The sequence below is a fragment of the Bidens hawaiensis genome, unplaced genomic scaffold (genome assembly GCF_021521415.1).
Source record: "Bidens hawaiensis isolate Kalapana, Puna unplaced genomic scaffold, B.hawaiensis_p1.1 tig00002123_1, whole genome shotgun sequence".
In the NCBI taxonomy this organism is placed as follows: domain Eukaryota; kingdom Viridiplantae; phylum Streptophyta; class Magnoliopsida; order Asterales; family Asteraceae; genus Bidens; species Bidens hawaiensis.
In genome coordinates, this window is record NW_027491112.1 from 45,866 (window position 1) to 73,439 (window position 27,574).

Sequence of the window (27,574 nt, forward strand, 5' to 3'; positions counted from 1 at the left end):
TATTAAAGAGAATAAAAACGTTTGTTATTATGGTGAACTTTTTTAAAAAAAATTTTCAAAAAGTTATAGACGTTTTAAAATGATGAGGGAATTAACATGTAACTTACATGTGGATAGAGAACATATGTAGTGTTACTTTTATACATTTTTCTTTTGGTCTATACTTAACACATGTGAATAAATTATGACTTCTCACCCTTCTAATTTTTGTTGGACTTTGTTGAATAACTCAACTCTTATATACCATGCTACATAATTATTTTGTTTGTGACTATAAGTTTATATTTATGTTTTGGGATGTTATGCCGCCTTGCATTCCAAAGTTGCCGGCCGGCTGCAATTTTTTTAGTAACCTATTGCAAATTGTTCTTTGGTGGCCCGCATATATTCTTAAATGAACTTAATTATATAACCTGAAGCGAAGTGGCTCATGGGGGTTCATACTCAACAATATGGAAGGGATTATGCACAAGACCGTGTCAATGGGCTCAGTATCCACATAGCTGAAAAGGGTCAAGGTCCGTTAGTGGTGTTCCTCCACGGTTTCCCTGAGCTATGGTACTCCTGGCGCCACCAGATCGTCTACTTGGCCGATCATGGTTACCGAGCTGTGGCACCAGACCTTCGTGGCTATGGTGACACGACAGGTGCACCAGTCGATGATCACACCAAGTTCACCATTCACCATTTGGTGGGTGACTTGATTGGGCTTCTTGATTCCATCACAAGTGAAGGTGAAAAGGTGTTTGTTGTAGGTCATGACTGGGGTGCATACCTTGCTTACAACTTATGTGTGTTTAGGCCAGAAAGAGTCAAAGCGCTACTGACTCTAAGTGTGCCGTTTATTCCTTGGAACCCGATGGGAGACACGATCGAGATGTTGCGAGCCGCATATGGCGAGGACTACTCCATCGTCAGATTTCAGGTAAATATTTGAGAAAATTTCACTCAATAGTAAATGAGTTAACTTAATTTTCCAAAGTGCATGCCATTGCTTTAAAATGAGTCATTTTTTATGGTATTTTTGAGAACTTGATTGATAACAAACAATAAGCAAAATTTTGATGGTATTTAAGAGAACTTGATTGATAACAAACAATAAGCAAACAGAGATAGGATCATTATCCATGGTTTTATTGATTGATTGCATATATTACAAGGAAATCAAGCCGGCCTTATATAGTTGATAATGCAACGTAAACAAACAAGAAAATAGAAACCAACTATGAAACAACTCTGAATTAAAAATGATAAAGAACTGGTCATTGAGAAGACTCCGGCCAAGAACAGTTATTATTCAAACTTAGAGCATGTTTGAGATTGAGTTTGAAAACACTTTTTACTGTCTTTTTCAAAAAGCCAATAAGTTAAAAAGTGTTCAGCTATTACAAAAATCCTTTTTTATTTTAGTTTTTTTAAAAGGGTTTAAAAAACAGTTTTCAAAAGTCTCAAATCCTGACTTTTTAAAATGACTTTTTAAAAAAATCAAATAAGCCAATAAACTGTTTTCAAACTCAATCCCAAAAAGCTCTTAAACTATCTTGAGTCATGCAACTATCTAGATACTTGAACCCGGATCCGAACTGGAGTTTGGATTGCTTTTAATAATTTTTTATGACGGATTTCATAGGAGATTTGTTGGAAAATCCGTTTTTAATGATTTTCCAACAAAAAAGTTGCATGAGAAAAATACATGCTTGAAAATTGTTTTCAACCGTTTTCCAACAACTTTTCTTACAAACACACACTCCAATCAAATCAACGTGCATATATGCGTGTAGGAACCTGGAGACATTGAAGCCGAGTTGGCTCAAATGGACGCTAAAACAATTGTGAAAAAATTCTTGACATTTAGAGAATCCAGACCACTTTATTTCCCTAAAGGGAAAGGATTTAAACACTCCCCAAACGATGCCGTAGTTACCTTGCCACCTTGGTTGACGGAAGAAGATGTCGAATACTTTGCTAGCAAACTCGAGAAGGCTGGCATTACTGGCGGAGTTAACTACTACCGAGCTATTCGTTTGTAAGTTATATATGTATAAGACTGCAAAATACACATTTTATTTTGTTTAATGTGACTTAAGTAATTGATTCACTTCTAAGACCAAAAATTAAAATTTTATCTGAACATAAATCAATCATCAACGTTTAACAAAGCCTATTGATTTCGATTTCAGATGATCCACCGAAAAACTACGAATGAAAATGATCTATAAAAAGTTATCCAGAACTTCTTTTATCATTGCTTATATGTCTCTCCATAACTACCTCTAACTGTTTATAACAGAAAAGCAAAAGAGGAGAATATTTTACTCACTGTTTATAATAACTCCCCATTGATAGTAACTTTCCTTCTATCACTAGTATCACACCATTAGCAACAACTTTTCATCTAGCAGCACTAATAACTTTAATTTTAACATGTTTCAGTTAAATACAGAAACTGGGAACTAACTGCATCGTGGAGAGGTGCGAAAGTGACCGTGCCAGTAAAATTTATCATCGGGGATGAGGACTTGGTGTACCATATGCCGGGCATAAAAGACTACATACACAATGGTGAGTTTCAGAAAGATGTTCCATTGTTGGAGGAGATTGTGGTAATGGAAGGTGCAGCACACTTCATCAACCAAGAGAAGCCAGATGAGATCAACAAGCACTTAATTGAGTTTTTATGGAAACATTGATTGCCTCTTATTTGGTTTCATTCCGTCTCTCTTGTACTTCGTTCAGCTTCATGCCAACTGTCTCTTTTTCATATCAAACATTAGTCATCTGTTATTTGGATTAACTTGACGATCTAATAAATATTATTAGTTATTAACGAGTTAGGAGATATGAGAGTGCATGATCGTTTAATTGTAATAATGTTTCATGTTTATCGGTTCAAGATTTATATTAATGAATCAAACTATAACCGGCCGATTTCTCACCATGTACCCGTCGTATACGTATGATAACTTTTGAACACGTAATGTGTTTAGTTTAATGTTGTCCGCCACAATGCATGTGTACATATACTTGTTTAGTTCAAAATCGAATGACACAATCAGGTATTCATAAAAATATGTTGTTCACATTTGGATGATGGCTACTTTGTTAAAGAAAAGAAGCTAGCTACCTGGCTGCTTAATCATTAAGTAATCACATAGTTCTCAATATTTTAAATCTTAAATCATCGAATAAAAAACTCAAGGACAAATTCATAAAATTTTTAGAGGAAGGGTGAACAAAAACGGGTCAAACCAAACTAATGTTAAAAAAGAGGGAAAAGAAAATAAATTCTTCTTTGTTATTTCTTCAGGACTAAAGAGACTCCTTGTAATAACTTTTTAGGTAGTGTACTAGTGTTTAGTAATGCTCGGAATGAAATGTATTATTGTAATAGAATGAAAACGAGAGTGCTTAGTTGGTTAATGAAATGTAATCACCCATTACACAAGAAATATCATTCACTATAAACACATAAAACCTTTTATCTACTTTCACCCCACTTTCTTGACAACACCACTTGACCACCACCATCATCGGTCGTTGTTACAGTCGCGACTACTATGACCATCACCACCACAACCACCGCTATTACCATTTTTCTGATTTTAGTGAAAAAAAATATTTTGAGGCAGTGGTATCTTTGTCGTTTGTATTTCATTTCTTCTATATTTCTACCTATCGTACAACACAACACATTGATTCATTTATTTCCTATAGGTTAACCAAACATGAGAATGAAATGGTATTGATCCATTTCAATCCATTGTCAATTCCATTCCATTGTATATATCTCATACTCCCGTCCATTCCATTATCTAATATTCACTTCTTATCAACAATATTATCTTGAATTGTCAATGAAAACTACAAAAACCTTGATAAATATTATAAGTTTTAAAGTCATTTTTCCTTTAATTTTTTCTGTTTAGTAACAACTAACAAACTGTAGACCATAAAACACAACACCATTGTTATGTCTTCTCTCGCACATTTGCCGAACAATTAAAATAAGCTAAATAAAGCATAAACATAAACAAAAATAACATTTAGATAAAAAGTTCACTATTAAAAAAAGTCACATATAAATATCATGGGAGATTTGGGTTCAAAGTTTTAAAATTGTAAAACCTCAATTACATGATTCACTTTTTTATGTTTGTCATTGTTGTTTGCAATGGGCCCAAGAGAAAATGACTTGTGCCTCCAAACATATAACAAGTAATGGTCCATATTGGATTAAAACTTAATACATATTTTCTTCTTTGAATCTACTGGTATTGACTTTTTGGTTTGACTTTTACTTATACTATGCGTTGATTTTACTATTTTAGTAAAGCTGTGATCTCTCATTTATGATGCATAATGCGTTTTGAGTTTTTAATTTTAATTCGAATTGATTGATTGCATCGTAGCTTTGTGTGGTTGTATCGATCTTGGTTTGATATAGCTATCAACACTAGAAAACAAGAGGTTTTGCTACGTAGTTTTTTTTGCAACAAGTTGCTACGCGCGTTTATGACAAAGTGAGAAAAAAAACCCTATATTTCCTTTCCTACAAAATTTGCTCTGAAATTGTGACACAACAAAAAATCTAATTTTCTCTACACAGTTTCATCCCGAAAGCGTAGCAAAACTCGATTTTGTTAATTTATATCGATATCTAAATACAATAACAATATAAAAATCCGTATTAATTATAAATTATTTGTACGCTGTGACGCATTTGCTGCACAAAATTCAAATAAACCAGAAATATATATACTACATGCTCCTCAAATGCGTCGCAAAATGTGAATAAGTTAACTAAAATAATGTTACTACATGAAATTTAATTAAACCAGAAAAATAGTCTTGTTTTCTTGTTTACTGCTATTGTAAAGTCCCTTTATTTGTGATCAGTGTGAAAAGGGAAACCCTCATGATATAGGTACGTACATTAAATCAAGCCTATATCTGATATGGTATAAAATGTTCATTCAATATATTTTTTTAATCATGTATACATATTAAAGGATACGTACCACTTTTCATCAATGAAAATAAGAAATAACATATATATAACCGGAGCATATACCATGCTACATAATTATTTTATTAGTGATTATAAGTTTATATCCGGAAGTATCTTTTGGATGTTATGCTGCCTTGCATTCCAAAGCCGGGCCGGCTGCAATTTTTTGTAGTTACCTATTGTTCTTTGGTGGCCGGCATATATTCTTAAATGAACTTATATAACCTGAACCGAAGTGGCTCATGGCCGGTTCATACTCAACAATATGGAAGGAATTGTGCACAAGAACATAAGTGTCAATGGGCTCAGTATCCACATAGCTGAAAAGGGTCAAGGTCCTTTAGTACTGTTCCTCCATGGTTTTCCTAAGCTATGGTACTCCTGGCGCCACCAGATCGTGTATTTAGCCGATCATGGTTACCGAGCTGTGGCACCAGACCTTCGTGGCTATGGTGACACGACAGGTGCACCAGTCGATGATCACACCAAGTTCACCATTCACCATTTGGTGGGTGACTTGATTGGGCTTCTTGATGCCATCACAAGTGAAGGTGAAAAGGTGTTTGTTGTAGGTCATGACTGGGGTGCATACCTTGCTTACAACTTATGTGTGTTTAGGCCAGAAAGAGTCAAAGCGCTAGTGACTCTAAGTGTGCCGTTTTTTCCTTGGAACCCGATGGGAGACATAATAGGGATGTTGCGAGCCGCATATGGGGAGGATTACTATATGATCAGGTTTCAGGTAAATATTTGAGAAACTTTCACTCAATAGTAAATGAGTTAAGTTAATTTTCCAAAGTACATGTCATTGCTTTAAAATGAGTCATTTTTTTATGACGGATTTCATAGGAGATTTGTTGGAAAATTCATTTTTTTTAATGATTTTCCAACAAAAAAGTTGCATAGAAAAACACATGTTTGAAAATTATTTTCAGTTGTTTTCCAACAACTTTTCTTACAAAAACACACGCCAATCAAATCAACATGCATATATGTGTGTAGGAACCTGGAGACATTGAAGCTGAGTTAGCTCAAATGGACGCTAAAACAATTGTGAAAAAATTCTTGACATTTCGAGAATCCGGACCTCTTTATTTCCCTAAAGGGAAAGGATTTAAACACTCCCCAAACGATGCCGTAGTTACCTTGCCACCTTGGTTGACGGAAGAAGATGTCGAATTCTTTGCTAGCAAACTCGAGAAGGCTGGCATTACTGGCGGAGTTAACTACTATCGAGTTATTCGTTTGTAAGTTATATGTGTATAAGACTGCAAAACACACATTTTATTTTGTTTAATGTGATGTAATTAAGTAATTGATTCACTTCTAAGACCAAAGAATCAAAATTTTATCTGAACATAAATCAATCATTAACAAAGCAAAAGAGGAGAACATTTTATTCACTATTTCTAGCAACTCCTCATTGATAGTAACTTTACTTCTATCACTAGTAATACACCATTAGCACCCACTTTTCATCTAGCAACACTAATAACTTTAATCCTAACATGATCCAATTAACATATAGAAACTGGGAACTAAGTGCATCGTGGAGTGGTGCGAAAGTGACCGTGCCAACAAAATTTATCACCGGGGATGAGGACTTGGTGTACCATATGCCGGGCATGAAAGAGTACATACACAATGGCAAGTTTCAGAAAGATGTTCCACTGTTGGAGGAGATTGTGGTAATAGAAGGTGCAGCACACTTCATCAACCAAGAGAAGCCAGATGAGATTAATAAGCACTTAATTGAGTTTTTAAGGAAATATTAATCATCTCTTATTCAGTTTCGATCCGTTTCTCTTTTACTTTGTTCAGCTTCGCGCTAGCTGTCTCTTTTCTATATCAAATATGTTTTGTTGTTCTTCAAAGAAAGAAAAAAACAATCGATCCAACAATGCATACATGCAAATTTGTAGCTGGCTTTTGTTGGGGTGCTATGTCTTATAATCGGTTGCAGACATCGCTTGTTTCATTGGGACCTAGCTATTTGATCTTCGAGTTATACACAAAAAACACTAAATAAGTAGCCAGATAATTGTATAGCAGAACTTAATAAATGGTCTCCAAGGGGACATTATTTTGGTGAAATGTACTTTCCATTTCCGACCAAATGTTGGTCATTTTAGTGTTATTAGGTTAGCTTGATGATCTAGTAAATATTATTAGTTATTAACGAGCTATAAGATGCAGGAGCGCATGCTCGTTTAATTCCAATTATTTTTCATGTTTATTGGTTCAAGAATTATATTAAGGTGGTAACATCTTGAGCTAATTGCATTTAAGGTGGTAATATCTTGAGCCATATCTCTACTTGGGTTATATTTCTATTTGGGCAAAATCTCAACTAATTGAGTTTTAATTAGTTCATTGTTGGGCTTAGCTTATGATCCGGTTGGATAAAAGAGAGGATCCGAATATAACCAATATCCATCTATAAGGTTGGGTGTTATGGTATGGCAATTGAGCACCATCCATCCACCTCATCTATTATAACGGCGTCATGCCACAACAACCCAAGGATTATTCTGGTGCCAAGCAACCCCCCCCCCCCCTCTCCAACGCTATGGTGGTAACGACGCTATGGTGATAAAGGTGGGGGTCAACCCCTACTAATAACCAATCCTTTTTTTTATATATATAAACCTAGTTAACTCATAACGATTAAATCAAGTAATTAACATGTGACTAGTTTTTGCTCAACCTCTTACGTGATAGTTACGTGGCGTGGTAACTAGATCTTGCGAGTTATCCCACAACACACAACCTAACTGTTTTTAAAATCGACGATCAGGTAAACTCAAGATATATGAAATTTGGGTAAAGTTAAAATACAAAATAAAACAAAAATGAGAAGAGTGAGAAGAAATCTAATCCATTAATCTTAAATTTGGATGGTGGAGATTAATTTAAGCATAAAAATTGATGAAAATGACATAAAGGTAACCCATTTATGATGGTTTTATCTCTCCACATACAAGACGCATGTCAATTCCTCAATCATTTTAAAACGTCTATAACTTCTTCATACAACATTTTTTTAGAATTTTTTTTACCATAATAACAAACATTTTTTTATCTTTAATATGAATATCATATTGTTATATAAAAATAAAAAAAAAGTTAGTGAGTTTTTTATATTGTGTTATTTGGTTGTTCATTGTGTTTTTAATTGAGTTTTTCTATGTATTGTGTTATATATTTAGGTCATTGTGTTTTTCAATTGGTACTCATGTTAAAGATAAAAATTAAAACAAAGATTAATTCATTGTGTCTTTATGCTTAACATGTGTCTTTCTACTTATCATTGTGTTTTAGTCATTGTGATCAACATTCACTTAAGTTGAGACAAATAGTATTATGTTCATTGTGTATTACGTTCAAATCATTGTGTAATATGTAGATTCCATTTTGTTTTACATTTAAGGTCATTGTGTTATATGTATTTACCATTGTGTCTTACGTTTTAGGCCATTGTGTTATATGCATTCCTTATTGTGTTTTATGTTTCAGGTTATTGTGTAATATATATTCATTATTGTGTTTTATGTGTTAGTTAATTCATTGGTATTTTTATTATATTTACATATTATTACACAATGGCGTTATTAGTATTTAAAAAAACAAAATGATCAGTTAAATGACACAATGGCGAAAAAAAACACATTGACAAACAGAAAGACACAATGACGAAAAAAGACACAATGGTAAGAAAAAAATACACAATGGTAAGAAAAAAAGACACAATAACATAATTTTATTTTTATTTTTATATAACAAAATTATACTCATATTAAAGATAAAAAACGCTTGTTATTATGGTGCATTTTAATTTAAAAAAAAATATCATATGAAAAAGTTATAGACATTTAAAAACGATGGAGGAATTAACATGTGACTTGCATGTGGAGAGAGACAATGTGTACTATTACTTTTAGACCATCAGTACTCAAGCTTTATCGACGGCGTTTTGGCCTATAACGCCGGGGGCACACCCCCGGGCGTTTTGGCTTATTTTTTTCCAGCGTTTTAGACATAACGCGTTGAAAAGGACGAAAAATATATAATATATATATATATATATATATATATATATATATATATATATCAATCAATTGTTTAAAAAAATGAAAATCATAAGGAACCTGAAGAATTACTACGAGTCTGCAAAGAGAGAGAGCTGTGTGGTGTTGATAATTGCCCAGAGGAAGAACAAATACTCAAACCCTACCTCCCTGTGTAAACAGTTGGAGTTGAGCTCATTCAAATCAAATTGGCCTATTTAAGATATATTAAAAACAAAAGCCCTGGAAATATTAATCTTTCTCAAAGCCTAATCTCACTTCAACTAAAAACAAAATTACCCTGTAAACAGTTCTTTTAAGCCCTGACTCGTTTAATTGTTTTTAGAAACATCTTAAACAAGTCTAACCTCAGTTCGAGCTCATGTAGTACCTTAAACGAGTCACAACTATTTATTTTAATGTAATATTTATTTAATAAAATATTATTGTTATTTGATTATTCTTAATAAAAAATTAAAAAGCAAAACAAAAAGTGTAAAAATGACTGGACGCCACATGACACATAATGCCTGGGGTGAGGCTTTATGACTACATCATGTTTTTGTAAAAAGCCATAACTCTGACTGGTCGTCACATGGCGTGTAATGCCTGGGGTGAGGCTTTATGACTACTTATGGTCTTATACCCTTTTTCCTTTAGCCCAACTTGACACATGTTAGTTTATTATGACTTCTCACACTTCTTATTTTTGTTGGCCTTTGTAGAATAACTCAACCCTATGAAATCTATCATAAACTTAAAAATATTACCCTGACTGTAATTTTGACTTATAAGAGTCAATCTACATTATTTAAGCATAAAATTAACATGGGATTTTCTCTTTTCTCGCATAAAAAAATGTTGTTTAAGTTAGAGTCTTTAAATTTCATAAGTTATTTGACTCTTCATGCTACCTTCTTATCGAAATTTGTATATATTGAATTTGTAATATAACGGGTTTGACTTGTTAAAGTCCTTTTGCCCCTTGAATTTTTTCTTTTTACTTTTATGAATGATAATGAGTAAACGTTAGTATAGCTGCATTATAGTATTAGTATCAAGTGGAAGTGACAAAACTGGTGGTTTGTCTAACAGGTCAGGTCGACCCGCTAGCACTTTTCGGGTCCATTTTCTAGAATTTTGTAAATATGTAATGTACATAACACAACCTGAGTTGACCCATTTCATATAAGCATGTCAAATTTGTATTGATGCAGTAAGTTTGACTTTGTTGACCCATTTTTGCAGAGCTTCTAAGCGAGAAAAAAGTCCGAGTTTACAGATTTAGCAACTGGGGGCTTCGAAGGCTTTATCGACTTACCTTTACTTCAGGTATGCTGACTTGAACTCGCGTATATCTCAACTACCCAAAGATGGATCGGGAGCAAATATTACAAATGGCCGCGAATGGTTTAATAATCCACCTTAGAGGCTGAAAAGCATACAACTTGGTGCATTTGTATCAATAATTGATTATATTTCTTTTAAGAAGACTGTACTTTCAAAGTAGCAACATGAAAGTAAAATAAGTTAACTTTTTTTTTTAAACAGAGCCTTGTCTATGTCAAGTGGCATCTTCATTTGTCATCTATTTTTGTAACTATTTCTTAAACGTTTTCTTAAAGATATATTAATACAATCTATTTTGTATGAACTAATAGGTTTTGAATTTGTTAGAGATGATTAGTGGTTGAAGGAATGAATTTAACTGACATTAAACTGCTTAGCTCGAATATGGTTTGGATTCATTTGACATGGTTAATGTTTTTGGGAATGAAGTTGACATATATTAATTGCTTAGTTAATGAGGTTTGCTAAAGTAACTTTAACGGTTCGGCTTGTTATAGTACTGACCGAATCATCCCTACCTTCCCGTCACAACACGTATGCTCTTCTACTAATGAGATAAGTATCTCATTGAGGAAAGAGGAAATAATTTAGAATCATTTTATTAAGTGCGCGAGTTAGTTGTAAAAAATATCTTTTTGAACAAACGTATGTATAGATTTATACTCCCTTCGTCCTTTTGAAAATGTCCATATTACCTTTTTAGCTTGTCTCATTACAAATGTCAGCTTTTAAAATTTATTAGTTATTTTCAAATTTAACCTTACACACACACAAAACTAGCATTAATAAACAATATTGATGGGCCCACACAAATAAAATGGAACATGACAAACTATTTTTCTTCTCTTAATCCTCAAAAATACGAGGACATAGATTTTGACATCTTGTAACTTGGTTTCGTACATTAACATGACTACTTAGACCTAAAGTGAATGAGACAAAATATTTTTCTTCTTCAAATGTTGTATACATGCATGCACTTAAAAGACTTTCTTATTGTTTCATGTTTTCTTCTTTTTCATGCAATTCTTAATGATTCAAACACAAAACTACTTCATTAATCAAATTGCTATCACACTCGATTTGCAGCGGTAACCTTCCTTGACGCTCCAATTTACCTTTTTCTGATATGTGGTGTTTGATAATTGTTGCTACCATGCACCTTCATGATTTCTTTCATAAAAAGACATTGTTAAGCTCATGTGATGACATTTTGTCAAAGAAGTTGGACCGCATGAACCAATTCATCGATTGATCCCAAAACCTCTTGTTCCTGAAGTGACTAAAAAACGTGAAAAAAACCCGAGATCTAACACTTTTATATCTGGGCTATTTGGAGGTTGGAAACAAAGTCGAATTTCAAACCCACCTCAAGATGCTTCTTGAATAAATTGTTCATCATCAATATTAATATGTGGTTTCGCATTGTCTTGTTGAATAAATATTGGACCGTATGACCTTGTGGCAATTTATCCCAAATAGCCGATAATACTTTATCAATTAACCATGACCTCGTTACTTCTTTAGTCACCGATAAGATAGGCTTAGTCTCCATAGTCCCCGCCACACTATTCTTACTTGAACGTTTTGCGGGTTCAAGTTTTGTGAAAGGAAAAATAATTATCTTTCCCAAGAAAATTTCATTACCCGACGTGTCGAATCTTGGTCGTGCAACCGCGGCTAGAAACATAACCTTTGTGATAATTTTTTTTTGATTTACATGTTCTTAGTGGCTCATCCTCACCGGGTACAAGGTAGCAACATTTAGATAGTTTTAACATGTAAAACCATTTTTCATCAATGTGAACGACGCTAAACATATCATTAAATGAAGGATCAGACAAAGATGGAGTAATCATAGATAAACAAACCCTAACCTTTCTTTTTTATTTTCCTCGGTCAATATTTGCTTAATAGCATTCGTATGTGGTCGAAGTTCACCTTCTTTTATTCTTCCATGCACAGTTGATTTTGAAACATTGATTGCTTTCGCAATTGATCGAATATTGGTTCGACGACGTAGTGGTATTTGTGAAACTTGATCGAAATTGATTTGAATCCTTTTTTGTTTAGCTACATATGGTTTCCTTGAAGACACGTCGAGCAAATATCCATGTAGGGATTGAAATCTAGCTCGATGCCAAATACGACTTACGGTGCCGGTAGATAAAGAGAACTGTGATGCTACATATCTTATGGATCCATATTTTAGCTTTCCATCAATACTTTGTTGCAATAAAGCCTCATATATGGTTTGACGTTGGGAATTAGTCAAGTTGGGTTTAGTGTTTGAGTTGGTAAAGATATCCATTAAATATATAGAAAATGAATACGAAAGCAAGCTTAGTGAGGTACTCTAAAATTTACGCTCCAACAGTCAAATGAGGTTGTATACACTTGAAAATGGTTACTTTATCAATGAGAAAAAAGTCGGCGGTAAATATTGAGTTTTGTTTGGCGGTATAGATGGAGTGAAAACAAAAATAGGTTTGTTTATAAAAATTTCAATAGTTAATCTCACAAAAATAGTTTTGACGGTGAAATGAAAAAGTAAGTGGCTCCAAAAGTTTTTCTTTGGATAAAAAGTTGTCAGTGTAGAACTTAAGTTGGGCCTATTAAATTATGAGATTATGTGATCTCTAACATATAAAGATTTAAGGGATTACAAGATCCCTATTAAATTACAAGATAGAAAATAAAAGCAACTCAGACTGAGTACACATGTGTCTGGATCCATACATATCTTTCTACCCTATCATGCAAGGCTACGTGGCCACATGCTTACAGTCATAACCAAGTTCTCCAATGGGCATCATTTCTTGGAGAACCATAATTGTGTGTGTATGACAAGTGACACAAATTCCAGAAATAAGAGAAGTTTCTGCTGAGTTTGTTCACGAAAACTATCTTGTCTGATAAAGTTTTATTAAATATTTTTAGAGTTAACAATTCACCAGCATATCGATGACGTAACCCCCCCCCCCCCATTTCAGGGCAGATTTAGCACATGTAGCAAAAAAATTAGAGTCACTCATAGAGTTAGAGGCTCGATATATGGAAATGACTTAGTTATTAATTATTAAAACTCATAGAGTTAGAGGCTCGATATATGGAAATGACTTAGTTATTAATTATTAAAATATTGCAAACAAGATCAACACGGTTTGTAAATTAAACACTCGGGTATTTATTATCCGAGAAGTTTTCAAAATAAATTAATATGTTGTTATAACCAAAGCCTTCCGCTAAATATCGCACAACTCTGATATATTTACAAAACAGGTACCAACTATTGATCACACGCCTAGGCCCTAAGTCGTGGTGTGACATATATGTTTGCTTCTTTCATAAAAATAGAGAATTCTTCATAAATGTTTCGCTAAAATATTTTCAACCTTTAATGTTATCTTTTCTTCCTTCCAGCTCGTTATTTCACCAAGTAAACGCTTTAGCCATAGTGCTTGATGTTGCTACAACAAATATAAGACCAATGATAGTGAATGGACTGGTTAGGCTAAGAGGCTTCAAGGGTTCAGGTTAGCCAAACGCAGGTCGTGGTGTCCCTCTACGTTTGCAAAACGTAGAAGGAGGTTCACTAGTTAGTTGTTTGTTGTTATAGTTCACCAAGGATCCGAAACCGTGATGTTTGGAATCGGTTTTAGGATGATGTTCTTGACGAAGCTATGAAGTTATTAAAGTGAGAAAGAAATAAGCTAAGAGCATATTTCTCAAGGAAGAAGAGAAGATTAGAGAGATGGTGTTATCTGCCCAAATCTGTTGTGTTTATGTTTAAGGCTAAGTTATCTATTTATATGAAGAAGATATAAGCCTTTTAGTTCAGTTAACTAAACTAGTTAGCCTCTTGTTTGCATAGAGAGTTGACATTTATGGGCGGGAAGGCTTGGACCACTGGTCCATAGCTTAAAATAATAATACTTTATCTGAGTATGTACTTTGGTCAGAGGAGAACAGTGATTTGACATCGTACTGTAGCACGTGGGTACTTGTTTACATAAGTTTGGGCGGGAAACGAAGCTTTTAACCTTTTAACCCTTTTAGCGTTAACGTGTTTCAGCCATTTTATTATTTCCTTGGGCTACCCCCGTCATCAGCCCCCCAAGTCAGAGGTTTTTGAGGAGTATGCTCAAGGGCTTCTGACTTTTGCACACGTTTTGTTTACTGCTTAAAGGCTTCAAGGCTTGAAGGCTCCGAAGCTTTGTTCAGTTTTGGTTATTTTTTTGAATTGTTGATGTGACAGTTGATGTGATTGTAACTGTCAGATTGCGGTTTCCAATAACTGCTTTTCATTAATAGTTATTAACTAAATAACTATTCACTTTCTTCCTGATTTGTTTAACACTTTCCACCATTAACACTTTCAAGTTTCCTTCGATCCATTACCAGGTTAGTCTCGATCCTTCATCTTTCTTTCGAAATTATGGTTGCCAAAAAGGATCTTCCGATCAGTTTTTCCCGATTGACCCAAGAGGAGGCCGAATCTTTTTGTATTTAATGGGGGATAGGGTTAAAATCAAGCCGATTGCTCCGCCGGTCGACTCTTCCATCGATCGTTGTCCGGCGGGTTTTATCGCTTTATATTGCCGTCATTTCGAGTTTTCTAACCTCCGACACCCTTTTTCGGTTTTTGTTCTTAATGTTTTGGAGTATTATCGTATATCCTTTGGCCAAATCCATCCATTAGGGCTCGCTAGGGTTCTGCATTTTGAAGTTTTGTGCAGAGCCCTAGGTTATGACCCTTCGCTGTTGAACTTTCGCCGTTTCTTTCGCTTAGCGAAAAATGGTGATTGGTACACGTTCGAGCATACCAAGGTTGATGTATGTTTGGTTTCTTCGGCGGTTACGACCCTCGGTTCTTGGAAGGACCGGTTTTCTTTGTTTCTGATTCTATTCTTCCATTTAAACCTGTCTGGAGACAACCCGAAGCCGTTTTAAATGAACCGGAGCCGGCCGAGTCTGAGTTGAAAGAGGCTTTTTTGAAATCCATTAGAACATGTCCTTCACGTCTTCGCCCTCTCCCCGAACATCTTCTTGTGTTATTAGGAATTAGCAAACTTTGGGATAAGCCTAATCGGGATCCTGTGCTTATGAGGGATAATAAGGGTATGCGTTTGTTTATTTCGCACTTGGTTTACCTTGTGGATTTTTTGTTGATGGATTTCTTTTGTGTTTGCAGTCATGTCTGCTTTGGACTTCTTAAAGAGTGATGATACTTCCGACGTTGCTTTTACTGATATTGCAGCTGTTGTCAGGGAGGATTCGGTTGTCCGAGGAAAAGAGGGTCGATTTGAGGATGCTGCGTATGCTGGGGTTGCAAATGGTAAAGGGTTCACCAAGACCACCGTTCCAAAATCTTCCACTCGTCTCTCTACACGACGTTTGTTGAAATCTGTTGCTACCTCATCCTCTCATGAGCTAGTTGAGGTTAGCGATGACATTCAAGCCTCTAAGGACCAGGGTCCAACTATGGAGGTTGAGAAGGAACAGGGGTTGGTGGTTTCTAAGAAGAAGAAGCCGACTGGTAAGAAGGTTGAGATGCCAGTCGTTCAAGGGTTGGATGGTAATGCCGTTTATGTGCCGGAATGGAGTGTCAGGGTTGGGGATACTTTCAAGGATCCTGAAGTCTGTTCCGATGCTTTAGCCCATTTTGCTCCTTCGGGGGTTTGTGATACTATCTCCAAGATGGAAGGTGACTCCTTGTTGTCCCGGTTGATATTGAACTATTCCAACGTTTCTGCCCTTTTGGCAGAAGGTGTCACCCGTTTTAGGAAACGTTTTAGGAAAGGTATGTAGGAGTATGAGGAGTTTATGAACACGAAGAAGAATATGAAGGCCTCTATGGCAGCCATGAAGAAAGATGATTGTTTTTCTGAGAATGAGAAGATGTATGTGAAGCGAATTGACGAGTTGTCTCGTGGTCACGAGATTGAGATAGCAGGGTTGAAGAAAGCCATGGAGGCTGATAGGGCCAAATTGAGTGCTGACCGTGAAGCTTTTGAGATGCAGAAGAGAGCCTTCGAGATGGAGAAGGAAGGCTTGAAAGCTTCGGTTACTCAGATTTCTGAAGATAACAAGTGGTTGATCGAGCATGGGTTTCAGCAGGTTGTGTCCTACTTGCTTCATTCTATGGAGTATAACTCGGTGCTGGGTAACGTTTATACGAAGCTGCTAGGCCATGGAAAGCACTTAGGTTTTATTGAAGGCTTCCATCATCACGAAACCGGTCAGCCTATGGAGCAATCTCCTTTATTCAACCCTGAAGCCTACAAGTTTTTCACCGGTTCAGTTCATGCGATGGAAAGGCTTACTTACCCCTATGTGGGTGCAGTTTCATCATGCTATGGTAAACCACTTTCAGTTTTGCAGGGTTTGAAGCCGGCCGGCCTTGATGAGAAGGTGGCCAAAGAGGTGATTGAGTCCCTGTCGAAAAAAAGTTCCCGTTCTGGCGATAGTGAAGAGACTTTATCTGGGGAAGTGACGGGTCTCATGTGGCAATCCTTGAAGGCTCGGCTATTGCTGATGTTGTCCCACAAGTCAAGAAATCCAAGAAGGCTAAGGGTGGTAAGGCTAGTACCTCAAAGCCTGTTTCTGATGTTTAAACACTTTATTCATAGCTTTCTTAGCACTTTTTTAAAACAATGTTATGTAATCTTGAACAATGTAGGTTCGGCATGGAACTCTTAAAGTTTATGCCTTTTGATTGTGTTTAGCCTTTACGGCCCTTGAACATTTTCTCGGGAATCCATGTGGTTTCCTTGTTTAGCCTTAATCGGCTTATTATGTATGGATGCTATTAGCTTATGGCTTTAGAATGGCCTTGTTTATGAACTTATGATGTTCTATGTATTTGTGTGTTGATTGCTTGTCTTGTTAGTTTTATGTGATTTTAGCTAACTTTCCTTAAGAAGTTTTAGTGTTGCAGTCACTTTTAGCTTCAAGGCCTCATTAGGTAAAAAGAACATGTTGGCTATCCTTTATATCACTACTTAGTGTATGTTTTTTGTTTTCGTAAACTTTTTTGAAGTTTAAGGAACGAATTGGTGTAGGCTGTTCAGATCTGTCTATGAGACAAGTTTTAGTTGAAAAATTTTCTAAGTCTCATGGAGTCAGATTGATATAGGTACTCACCCCTTATATAGGTCCATTTAACCCTTGAACCTATTGAGCGATGTGGCCTGGGAGCTCATCCCCTTACATGGCCCTTGCCATGGAGTTTCTTGCTAGGTTCTCAACCTGATTATAGGATAGTAAAGACAAGTTATGACAAAAAGTTTATCATTCATTCAAGAGGTTGTTGTTTCACAAAAAGGAGAATTGTACATCTCTTGAAATATATTTTTACTAGGCATGGAACCTTTTAAGGGTTCTGCCGTTCCAGTGTCTTGGAAGCTTTTTGCCTTCTGCGTCGGCCAGCTTGTAGGATCCATCCTTGTGGGCTTCGAGGATTGTGTATGGTCCTTCCCACTTTGGGCCAAGCTTTCCTTGATTTTCTTTTTTGCTGACCTCGTTGTTTCGGAGTACTAGGTCTCCAGGCTTGAAGCGTTCATGCTTCACTCTTGTATTGTAATAAGCTTCCATCTTTTGCTTGTATTTGGCCTCTTGAATGGCGGCTTGATCACGTATTTCCTCGAGGAGTTGCAAATTCAACATGGTCTCGTTGTTGTTTGATTCGAGGTCCATGTTGAGTGTTCTTTGAGTCACAACTCCAACTTCGGCCGAGATTACAGCTTCCAACCCGAACACTAGGCTGTAAGGTGTTCATTTGTGGCTTGTTTTTTCGGTTGTTCTTATTGCCCAAAGAACGTTTGGGAGTTCTTCAAGCCAGTTGCTGTCGTGCCTTCCCAACCTTGTTCTGATTCCTTCAACGATGGTTCTGTTGGTTCTTTAAACTTGGCCATTGGATTGTGGGTATGCGACTGAGCTGAAGACTTGAGTGATCCTGAATTCTTTGCACCACGTGCTAAAAGGCTTCTCAGCAAATTGTTTTCCATTATCCGTGACCAACACTCCTGGCAGCCCATAACGGAAAATAATGGTTTCCCATACGAAGTCGATGACTTGTTTGCCCGTTATTTTTGCAAGTGTTTTGACTTTAGGCCACTTGGTAAAGTAGTCGACGGCTACTAGCAAAAATTTTACCCCACCCTTGGCCGGTGGGAATGGACCGACAATATCCATTCCCCATTTGTGAAATGGCCAAGCTGAGGAGATGAGGACTAGATCGTGTTTAGGGCTTTTGAGAACCGGTGCATGAATTTGACAAGCTTCACACTTCTTGAGTTGTTCTGTTGCATCTCGGTGCATAGTGGGCCAAAAGTATCCGAGGTTCATTAATTTTGCAACCACTGTTCTTGGCCCGAAATGAGCTCCACATATACCCTCATGAACCTCTTTGATCAGATATTGACTTTGTTCGGGGCCACACATCTCAATAGTGGTGCAAGGTAAGCCTTTTTATAGAGCGTTTCTCCTTGCAACACATACTGCCTGGATTTGATTCGAACCCTTTTAGCCTCAGTCTGGTCCAAAGGTAACTCACCATTCTTGAGGAACCTTTATATGGGAGTCATCCAATTGGGACCTTCTTCAGTGATTACATCTTGAACCTCCAATTCTTGAATCGAAGGAGTTTTCAGCACTTCCACCAATACTTTCTTGGTGAGGTGTGCAAAAGTGAGGATGCAAGTTTGCTCAGGGCATCGGCTCTCTTGTTTTGTGATCTTGGGACTTGTTTAATGGTGCATTCTTGAAACGTGGTCATCAACCCTTTTGCCTTTTCACGGTATTTCTTCATGTTGGGTTTTTTGGCTATATAGCTGTCATTGACTTGACTTGAAACAAGCAATGAGTCTGTGGAGACTTGCAGCTTTTGGATCTTCATTTCTTTGGCAATCTTCAGACCAACGATTAATGCTTCGTATTCAGCTTCGTTGTTGGTGGTCTGAAATTAAAGTCGAAGAGCATATGTGAATTCTAACCCTTCAGGGTTGATTAAAACGAGCCCTGCTCCTGACCCTTCGATGCTGGAAGCTCCATCGGTAAAAAGCTTCCATGCTTCAGGGTCAGAAGGTTCAGTGGCAGTTGTATGTATTTCAGGAATGACTTGCTTTGGAATTTCTACAATAAAGTCCGCCAAGACTTGGGCTTTGATAGCTTTTCTTGGAACATAGGTAATGTTATGTTCACCTAGTTCCACAGCCCATTTGGCCAATCGGTCTGAATTTTCCGGCTTTTCAAGCGCACTTTTGATGGGTTGGTCAGTGACCACTTGTATAGGGTGTGCTTGAAAGTACCTTCGAAGCCTTCCGGCTGTTTGAATTAAGGCCAGAGCAAGTTTTTCCAGAGGAGGATATTTGACCTCTGCCAGTTTTAGTGTTTTACTAAAGAAATAAACAGGTACCTGAACTTTGTCTCGTTCGATGGTTAGAACCGCGCTTAATGCTTCTTCAGCAACTGAGAGATAGACAGAGATCAATTCTCCCGTTTCAGGGGCTGCAATAGCTGGAAGTGAAACCAAGTGTTGCTTCATTTGGTTGAAAGCTTCTTCTGCTTCTTCCATCCACCTGAAATCTTTCTTGTCGGTGCAACCCTTTAGTGTTTTGAAAAACGATAGGGACTTCTCGGCAAGGTTGGAGGTAAAACGCTTCAAGGCTGCAAGCCTTCCATTCAGACTTTCCACTTCTTTTTTGCTTTGTGGAGATTTGGTTTCGAGAACAGCCCTGACTTTGTTAGGATTAGCTTTTATACTTTGTTTTCCCACAATGTGTCCCAAAAACTTGCCTTCTTCGAACCCGAATGAGCACTTTCCCGGGTTAAGCTTCATGTTGATTTTTCTCAAGTTTTGGAAGGTTTATTATATTTCTTCGAGCATTTGATGCTCGGTTTTGCTCTTGATTACTAGATCATCAACATAAGCTTCCAAGTTTCTGTAACCCTTCTTTCTTGTACCTTTCGATGAAGTCTCGAAGGTTTTCATCATCTTTTTGTTTTATCTGAAAAATGACCGTGGCGTCCTTGACGTACCTTCTTTGTTGTGAGAAGTGGGCCAAGAAGCCTTTGCTCAGATCGTTGAAGCTTCGAACTCTTTGAGCAGGAAGGTAGTTGAACCATATTCTTGCCGATCCGACTAACGTTTACATGAACATCAAGCAACACTCAGCATGGGACCATTTTTCAATCCTGGCTGCCCCGGTGAAGACTTGGAGGTGGTCTTCAGGATCTTCAGTCCCATCATATGTTTTTATATGGGGTGGCATCTTGATTTTTGTTTGGAAGTCATAATCGGCTATTTGTTGAGAGAAACATGATAAGTTACCGGGCTTGTAAGGCTTTGCAAGATCTTCATCTAGCCTCACAACAGGATTATGACTTGTTGTCCCTTGGTGAGTACCCAATGCTTGGTTGATGAGCTAGGTCCAAGGGAAGTGTGCCATCATTTGAGCCATCATCTGAGGCATGAGGTTAAAGCCTTGAAGGCTTTCGGGTGTTGCTGCTGTTTGGTTTGCTCCCATGGAAGTGCTCATCGCTGCACTTCGAGCCAAGGGCAAGACCGACATGGCCTGCTCCCACGTAGTGGCTGTAGGAGGAGCACTTGAAACTGGTGACCGCCATATTTGGTCCAGAGTGGTCTCGTGTCCAAGGGGTTGTGAGGTGAACAAAGGGAAAGCCGGTGGGCTTGATCTCCCATAGGTGTAGGAAGATGGGTTAAAGGGTTGACAGGTTACACTTGGGCCAGCTTCGAAAAGGGAAACAACCGGACGTGAGCTGGTTGGAGGGGAAGGTGGACGTCCGAGCGACAATGAGGGCTCTGATTCGTCATAATCTAGCCTTATTCTTATCCCCTTTTCTCTTTCTTGGCTCACATGTTGGTTAAGGAGATGTCTTAATTGCAAGAAATTCCGTGATACCCCTTCTAGCGTCAAGTCGACGTGTTCCGGGGTGTTCGTGACTCCTGCATGGGGAGAAGGAACTCCAGATCGTGAAGGGGTTGGAGTTCGAAAAGGTGAAAAATCGAGGAACAAAGGTCCCGTCGAAGTTCCTCCCGGAGTGGAAAATATCGAGGCAGTTGCTGGAGTTTCTTGGCCGGCACTCGGTGTCAGTGTTCTTGACACTTGATTAACTTCTCTAGGAGATCCACCTTCTGACATGGTGATGGAGCTACACTACTGGTCTTTAAAGTAAGCGGCGTAGCCCCACGGTGGGCGCCAACTTGTTGCTACAACAAAGATAAGACCAATGATAGTGAATGGACTGGTTAGGCTAAGAGGCTTCAAGGGTTCAGTTAGCCTAACGCAGGTCGTGGTGTCCCTCTACGTTTGCAAAACGTAGAAGGAGGTTCACTAGTTAGTTGTTTGTTGTTATAGTTCACCAAGGATCCGAAACCGTGATATTTGGAATCGGTTTAGGATGATGTTCTTGACGAAGCTATGAAGTTATTAAAAGAGCATATTTCTCAAGGAAGAAGAGAAGATTAGGGAGATGGTGTTATCTGCCCAAATCTGTTGTGTTTATGTTTAAGGCTAAGTTATCTATTTATATGAAGAAGATATAAGCCTTTTAGTTCAGTTATTACACTAGTTAACCGCTTGTTTGCATAGAGAGTTGACCTTTATGGGCGGGAAGGCTTGGACCGCTGGTCCATAGCTTAAAATAGTAATACTTTATCTAAGTATGTACTTTGGTCAGATAAGAACAGTGATTTGAAATCGTACTGTAGCACGTGGGTACTTGTTTACATAAGTTTGGGCGGGAAACGAAGCTTTTAACCTTTTAACCCTTTTAGCGTGAACGTGTTTCAGACATGTTGTTAATGTAGCAACCATGAATCTTTTATTCACACGATGATTATGCTATTGTTTGTTGCTTTCGTGTACACAAAATTATAGGTTATTCACCAAAGTAGAATACAGTCTAGTAGATCATCTTTCTTGATCGATGTTTACACCATAACCACTGCCACTATAACGTGTTACCTAGCAATCTACCTTTTTCCGATATGTGGTGTTTGATAATTGTTGCTACCATGCACCTTCATGATTTCTTTCATAAAAAGACATTGTTAAGCTCATGTGATGACATTTTGTCAAAAGAAGTTGGACCACATGAACCAATTCATTGATTGATGCCAAAACCTCTTGTTCCCGAAGAATAACGTGAAAAAAACCCGAGATCTAACACATTTATATCTGGGCTATTTGGAGGTTGGAAACAAAGTCGAATTTCAAACCCACCTCAAAATGCTTCTTGAATAAATTGTTCATCATCAATATTAATATGTGGTTTCGCATTGTCTTGTTGAATAAATATTGGACCGTATGACCTTGTGGCAATTTATCCCAAATAGCCGATAATACTTTATCAATTAACCATGACCTCGTTACTTCTTTAGTCACCGATAAGATAGGCTTAGTCTCCATAGTCCCCGCCACACTATTCTTACTTGAACGTTTTGCGGGTTCAAGTTTTGTTAAAGGAAAAATAATTATCTTTCCCGAGAAAATTTCATTACCCGACGTGTCGAATCTTGGTCGTGCAACCGCGGCTAGAAACATAACCTTTGTGATAATTTTTTTTGATTTACATGTTCTTAGTGGCTCATCCTCACCGGGTACAAGGTAGCAACATTTAGATAGTTTGACATGTAAAACCATTTTTCATCAATGTGAACGACGTTAAACATATCATTAAATGAAGGATCAGACAAAGATGGAGTAATCATAGATAAACAAATCCTAACCTTTCTTTTTTATTTTCCTCGGTCAATATTTGCTTAATAGCATTCGTATGTGGTCGAAGTTCACCTTCTTTTATTCTTCTATGCACAGTTGATTTTGAAACATTGACTGCTTTCGCAATTGATCGAATATTGGTTCGACGACGTAGTGGTATTTGTGAAACTTGATCGAAATTGATTTGAATCCTTTTTTGTTTAGCTACATATGGTTTCCTTGAAGACACGTCGAGCACATATCCATGTAGGGCTTGAAATCTAGCTCTATGCCAAATACGACTTACGGTGCCGGTAGATACAGAGAACTGTGATGTTACATCTCTTATGGATCCATATTTTAGCTTTCCTTCAATACTTTGTTGCAATAAAGCCTCATATATGGTTTGATGTTGGGAATTAGTCAAGCTGGGTTTATTGTTTGAGTTGGTAAAGATATCCATTAAATATAAAGAAAATGAATACGAAAGCAAGCTTAGTGAGGTACTCTAAAATTTACGCTCCAACAGTCAAATGAGGTTGTATACACTTGAAAATGGTTACTTTATCAATGAGAAAAAAGTCGGCGGTAAATATTGAGTTTTGTTTGGCGGTATATATGGAGTGAAAATAAAAATAGGTTTGTTTATAAAAAATTCAATAGTTAATCTCACAAAAATAATTGTAGTCGCGTTCTACTATCAAAACTTTTACTATCAAAAGAGTTGGCTTTTTCGTTAAGCCTTTGGCTTGTATATACATATGAAATTGTTGTGGTAATTCAGTACCTGTCAATATATGTCGTTAATTAAGAATGGCTATTACATGTAGAAACCACAGTTGATGTCAAAACAAATGAGTTCCAGCAAAGAAAAATTAAACATTAAAACATCAAAATTTGTGTGTATGTAAAAATATAAATATATAAATGCATTCTATTTGTTCTATAAATCAAATGACCATAACTTTATAAAGAACATTTTCAATTAATACCATAGTGGATACATAAATAACACTTTAAAGTTCAAACTAACACTTGGTGAAATTAGCATTAATTAATTAAACCCTTGATTCCAATAAATACCATGCTATATACACGCTGCATATACATGGCCGTTTGGTTGATGTTAAATACCCCAATATCAATTTTTTTAGCTTTCTTCCTGAAAAAAAAATCACGTGTACTACTTTATATAAATTAGTAAAGGATGAAGCCTTTAGCTTGGTTTTGGGTCCAAAATCGGTACTCACATTTCTGGTTGCATTTCGGTTCGAAATCGGCCATTAATCCTCACGTTTATAATCATCGTCAATCTTGAACACCTACTTCTTGTTCACAAAGTAGACAATCAATACAACATTCAATAGTAATTTAAGTAGAATACACTATGTACAAAAACATTTATATACAATAGCATACAATATTGTAACTTAAAAACCATTTTTTATTTGAAAAATTTTCAAATATGACTGTATAATTATCAGGTGCTGCTATTTTATTTTTAATTTTAAAGTTAACAAAAATTTTCAGACGTTTTTCCATGAAACCTAAAATGTCAATTTTAAAAATATTGTTAAAATAAAAGCGCATTCTTAAAATATAAATTAAAAACTGACCCTAAAACTGGTGAAACTTCGGTCTAATTTTCAGGTTATCTAAATTTACCAATGCCACACTTTTAACAAAGTTGAAATAAAAAAACCTTTTAAATTAATTAGTCCAGGCAATACCGTTTTGGCAAAACCTAGGTCTAGCTATGTTTGCCAACACTAACGCCGATTTATCACAACTATCAAAAAGCTTAAAACTGCTCATAGTCTAATGATCATGAAGATCAGCTTGGAAATCATAAACTTGAGATCTTTCTCTAAAGCATGTACTAATTAAACCTGCATAAAATCATAAGTTAGAAAAGAAAAAAGGGTAGTGATATTTGTGTCTAAACCTTGCAATGCCACAATATCAATTTATAGAAAACTACACCAGAATGATTTACACTTGGTAGCTTCAACAACTATATTTTAAAACGTAAATTAAAGAATTATAATCCATAAAAAATGGTAAACCTAACTTTTAGTAATCAATAAGTGAAAACTTAGAAGAATTCAAATAATCAGCGAGTGCATGACGGAACAGCTTCGGCTGCAAATCAACCGTTGCATAGTTCATAACCACGCCATTCGAATCTTGCCACGCCATGACATGAATCCAATGATCCCTTTAGTTTAAACCAACAATCATACCCTTTTAGAGTAAACTATACACAGCACCATACCAAGCAAGTAAAAGGGTCCAAATAAAAATCCAGCCTTTAATGATCACAATGCCTCTAGTAGAAGACTATATAAAATCAAACTATAGTGCTTAAAATGTAGTTTATTACCTTGAAGAACGCAGTATACACTCGATTCAGAAGCGCAGATCCGTTGACGACATAGAAACGACCGTTAGACGACAACAACGGTCCTCTAATGGATTCCGTTTACATGGCATACTGTTAAGTCACACACCATTGATTTCAAGCTGACTTTCACATCACAATTTATACACTGAAGCAAGGCACCTGACGCATCAAAAAAAAATTTAATTGAATTTCATGATGACTATGTAGAATTAGAAACATTAGGTAGAAGATAAATAAACCATTAATTTTGTTTGCTGCTTTTACAGAATTAGAAAACACTCTAGGTTGGACCAATATCTTAAACACCTAATTAAAACGCCAAAAATTAATTTACTAACAAAAGCTAAATTCACTAAATTATCATCATTAGAATCTAAGATAAAACTTTAAAAGAAACAACTTACTGGTTTGGTGATATTAGACAGCCTGTAGCCATAAAAATAATCACAAAGAGACCCTAATTATCAATTGCTCAATTATAACCCTAAATAAATAAAATAAAGTAAATTACAAAAGCAACTAAATAAGCATGATCTCAATACCTTGGATGAAATAATTAGAGGAAATCCAACCACGTGACGAAGAAATCGATCATCACCACCAGCACACCACCGCCACCTAGGGTTTTAAAATCTAACCCGGCAACAGTTGGCAGCCACAACGATGATCGATAGAAGAAACAAAGAGGTGGAATTGTGGATATCATAAACGGGTGGAATTGACGTGGATACGTGGAATGGAAGGGAAGAGAGAAAGACCGAACACCACGTGGGGGGTGACTGAGTGTTACGTAATCAGATGTACACAGATGAAAGAATACGAATGAAAGATGAAGAGGTGAGTGGTATACTACTTTAACAGCGACAAGTAGAATTTCAATTTGAAATTGTAATATTATAAATATTTTCGTTCTTTAACAACTTTTTCTAGCAAAAACTGTATCGATTTATCAAATTATATCTATATTTATTGTTCAACGAGCTAGTTGTTGGCTCTAACTATTGGTTTTGGGTTGTCTAATATTTTAATTTGTTGTATTTGGTGTTAGACCATTTATTTATTTTATATATGGTGATGTAACCCGATAACGATTGAATTTACGTCGTTTTGCTGCCGCAACGCACATGTTATTATATTTTTGTTACCATCGACACCAACCAAATTCGTGCTAGTTTGTTACCGCAAAGTGTGAGTTTTTTTTAAATATATTATTTATTTGTATTTAGGTGTTGTTTAATTTGTATTTTTGTTTAGTTCTTGTTTTGTAACACGAAACGGACCAAAAATGTGTTGGTTCGCCGTCGTAACACGAGAGTTTTTTAGGTTTTAAACATGTTATTCGTGGTATTTGGATGCTGACGAAGTTATTTTCTAGTTAGTTTCAATACTGCAATCCAACACCAGCTGAATTCGCATAGACTCACAATCGTACCTTGCGGGTTTTACCAACCGACTGCATGTCGTTTTTTAATATGTTTTTTCTTAAGCTATACGAGTGGTAATACTATCTTGAACATTTACTTCTTTGGGTTTTTGTCGTTACCATACGAAGTAACTGATTCCGTAACGAAGTAACCGATACCAACCGAATTCACGTAACATAACGACACTCGGATTAAATGTAACGACATTCAGATCATATTTTATTTTCTTTCATCGTCATCTCCTCCAATTACGTTGTAACATCCTACTTTTGAGAAAAATAAATTACAAAAATTTCGTTTATTTAATAACGTGTCGTTATTCGGTTTAGATAAATAAACTATTAGAGTGTGGGCTTGGACATTTAAAAGATGGAATAAGGGATGGTGATGGGCCTTAGGTCCATGGGCTTAAGGGTATATAAATCCCTTAAACCTCCTTAAAACCCCAAACTCTCATTTTTATCATCTAGCCTCCATACACTCTCAAAAACACACACGAACACCCTCCTTTATCTCGTACCAAGATCCGAAGGAAAAGACCCGAGCTTGTGGGTGTTAGAGAGTCGTGACGAGAAAAACATACACCAAGATTGTGT

At 36.4% G+C, this 27,574-nt stretch overlaps 1 protein-coding gene, 1 long non-coding RNA gene and 1 pseudogene across 3 annotated transcripts; 2 read left to right on the plus strand and 1 right to left on the minus strand.

Annotated features, from left to right (window-relative positions):
• The first annotated feature begins 449 nt into the window (after window positions 1-449).
• LOC143605022 (epoxide hydrolase 1-like) lies at window positions 450-2,690 on the plus strand (annotated as a pseudogene). The gene is made up of 3 exons (XR_013148423.1): window positions 450-925; window positions 1,782-2,026; window positions 2,444-2,690. The product of XR_013148423.1 is annotated as an epoxide hydrolase 1-like (transcript).
• A 2,357-nt stretch (window positions 2,691-5,047) lies between these two features.
• LOC143605033 (epoxide hydrolase 1-like) lies at window positions 5,048-6,875 on the plus strand. Its single transcript, XM_077081298.1, has 3 exons — window positions 5,048-5,750; window positions 6,011-6,255; window positions 6,537-6,875. The coding sequence occupies exons 1-3, from the start codon at window positions 5,274-5,276 to the stop codon at window positions 6,781-6,783; spliced, it is 969 nt and encodes a 322-aa protein (XP_076937413.1). The 5' UTR covers window positions 5,048-5,273; the 3' UTR covers window positions 6,784-6,875.
• Window positions 6,876-24,376: 17,501 nt separating this feature from the next.
• LOC143605043 (uncharacterized) lies at window positions 24,377-26,231 on the minus strand. Its single transcript, XR_013148427.1, has 3 exons — window positions 26,097-26,231; window positions 25,534-25,713; window positions 24,377-24,475 (listed from the first exon to the last, which is right to left on the minus strand). It is a non-coding gene; the product is annotated as an uncharacterized LOC143605043 (long non-coding RNA).
• Window positions 26,232-27,574: the final 1,343 nt, after the last annotated feature.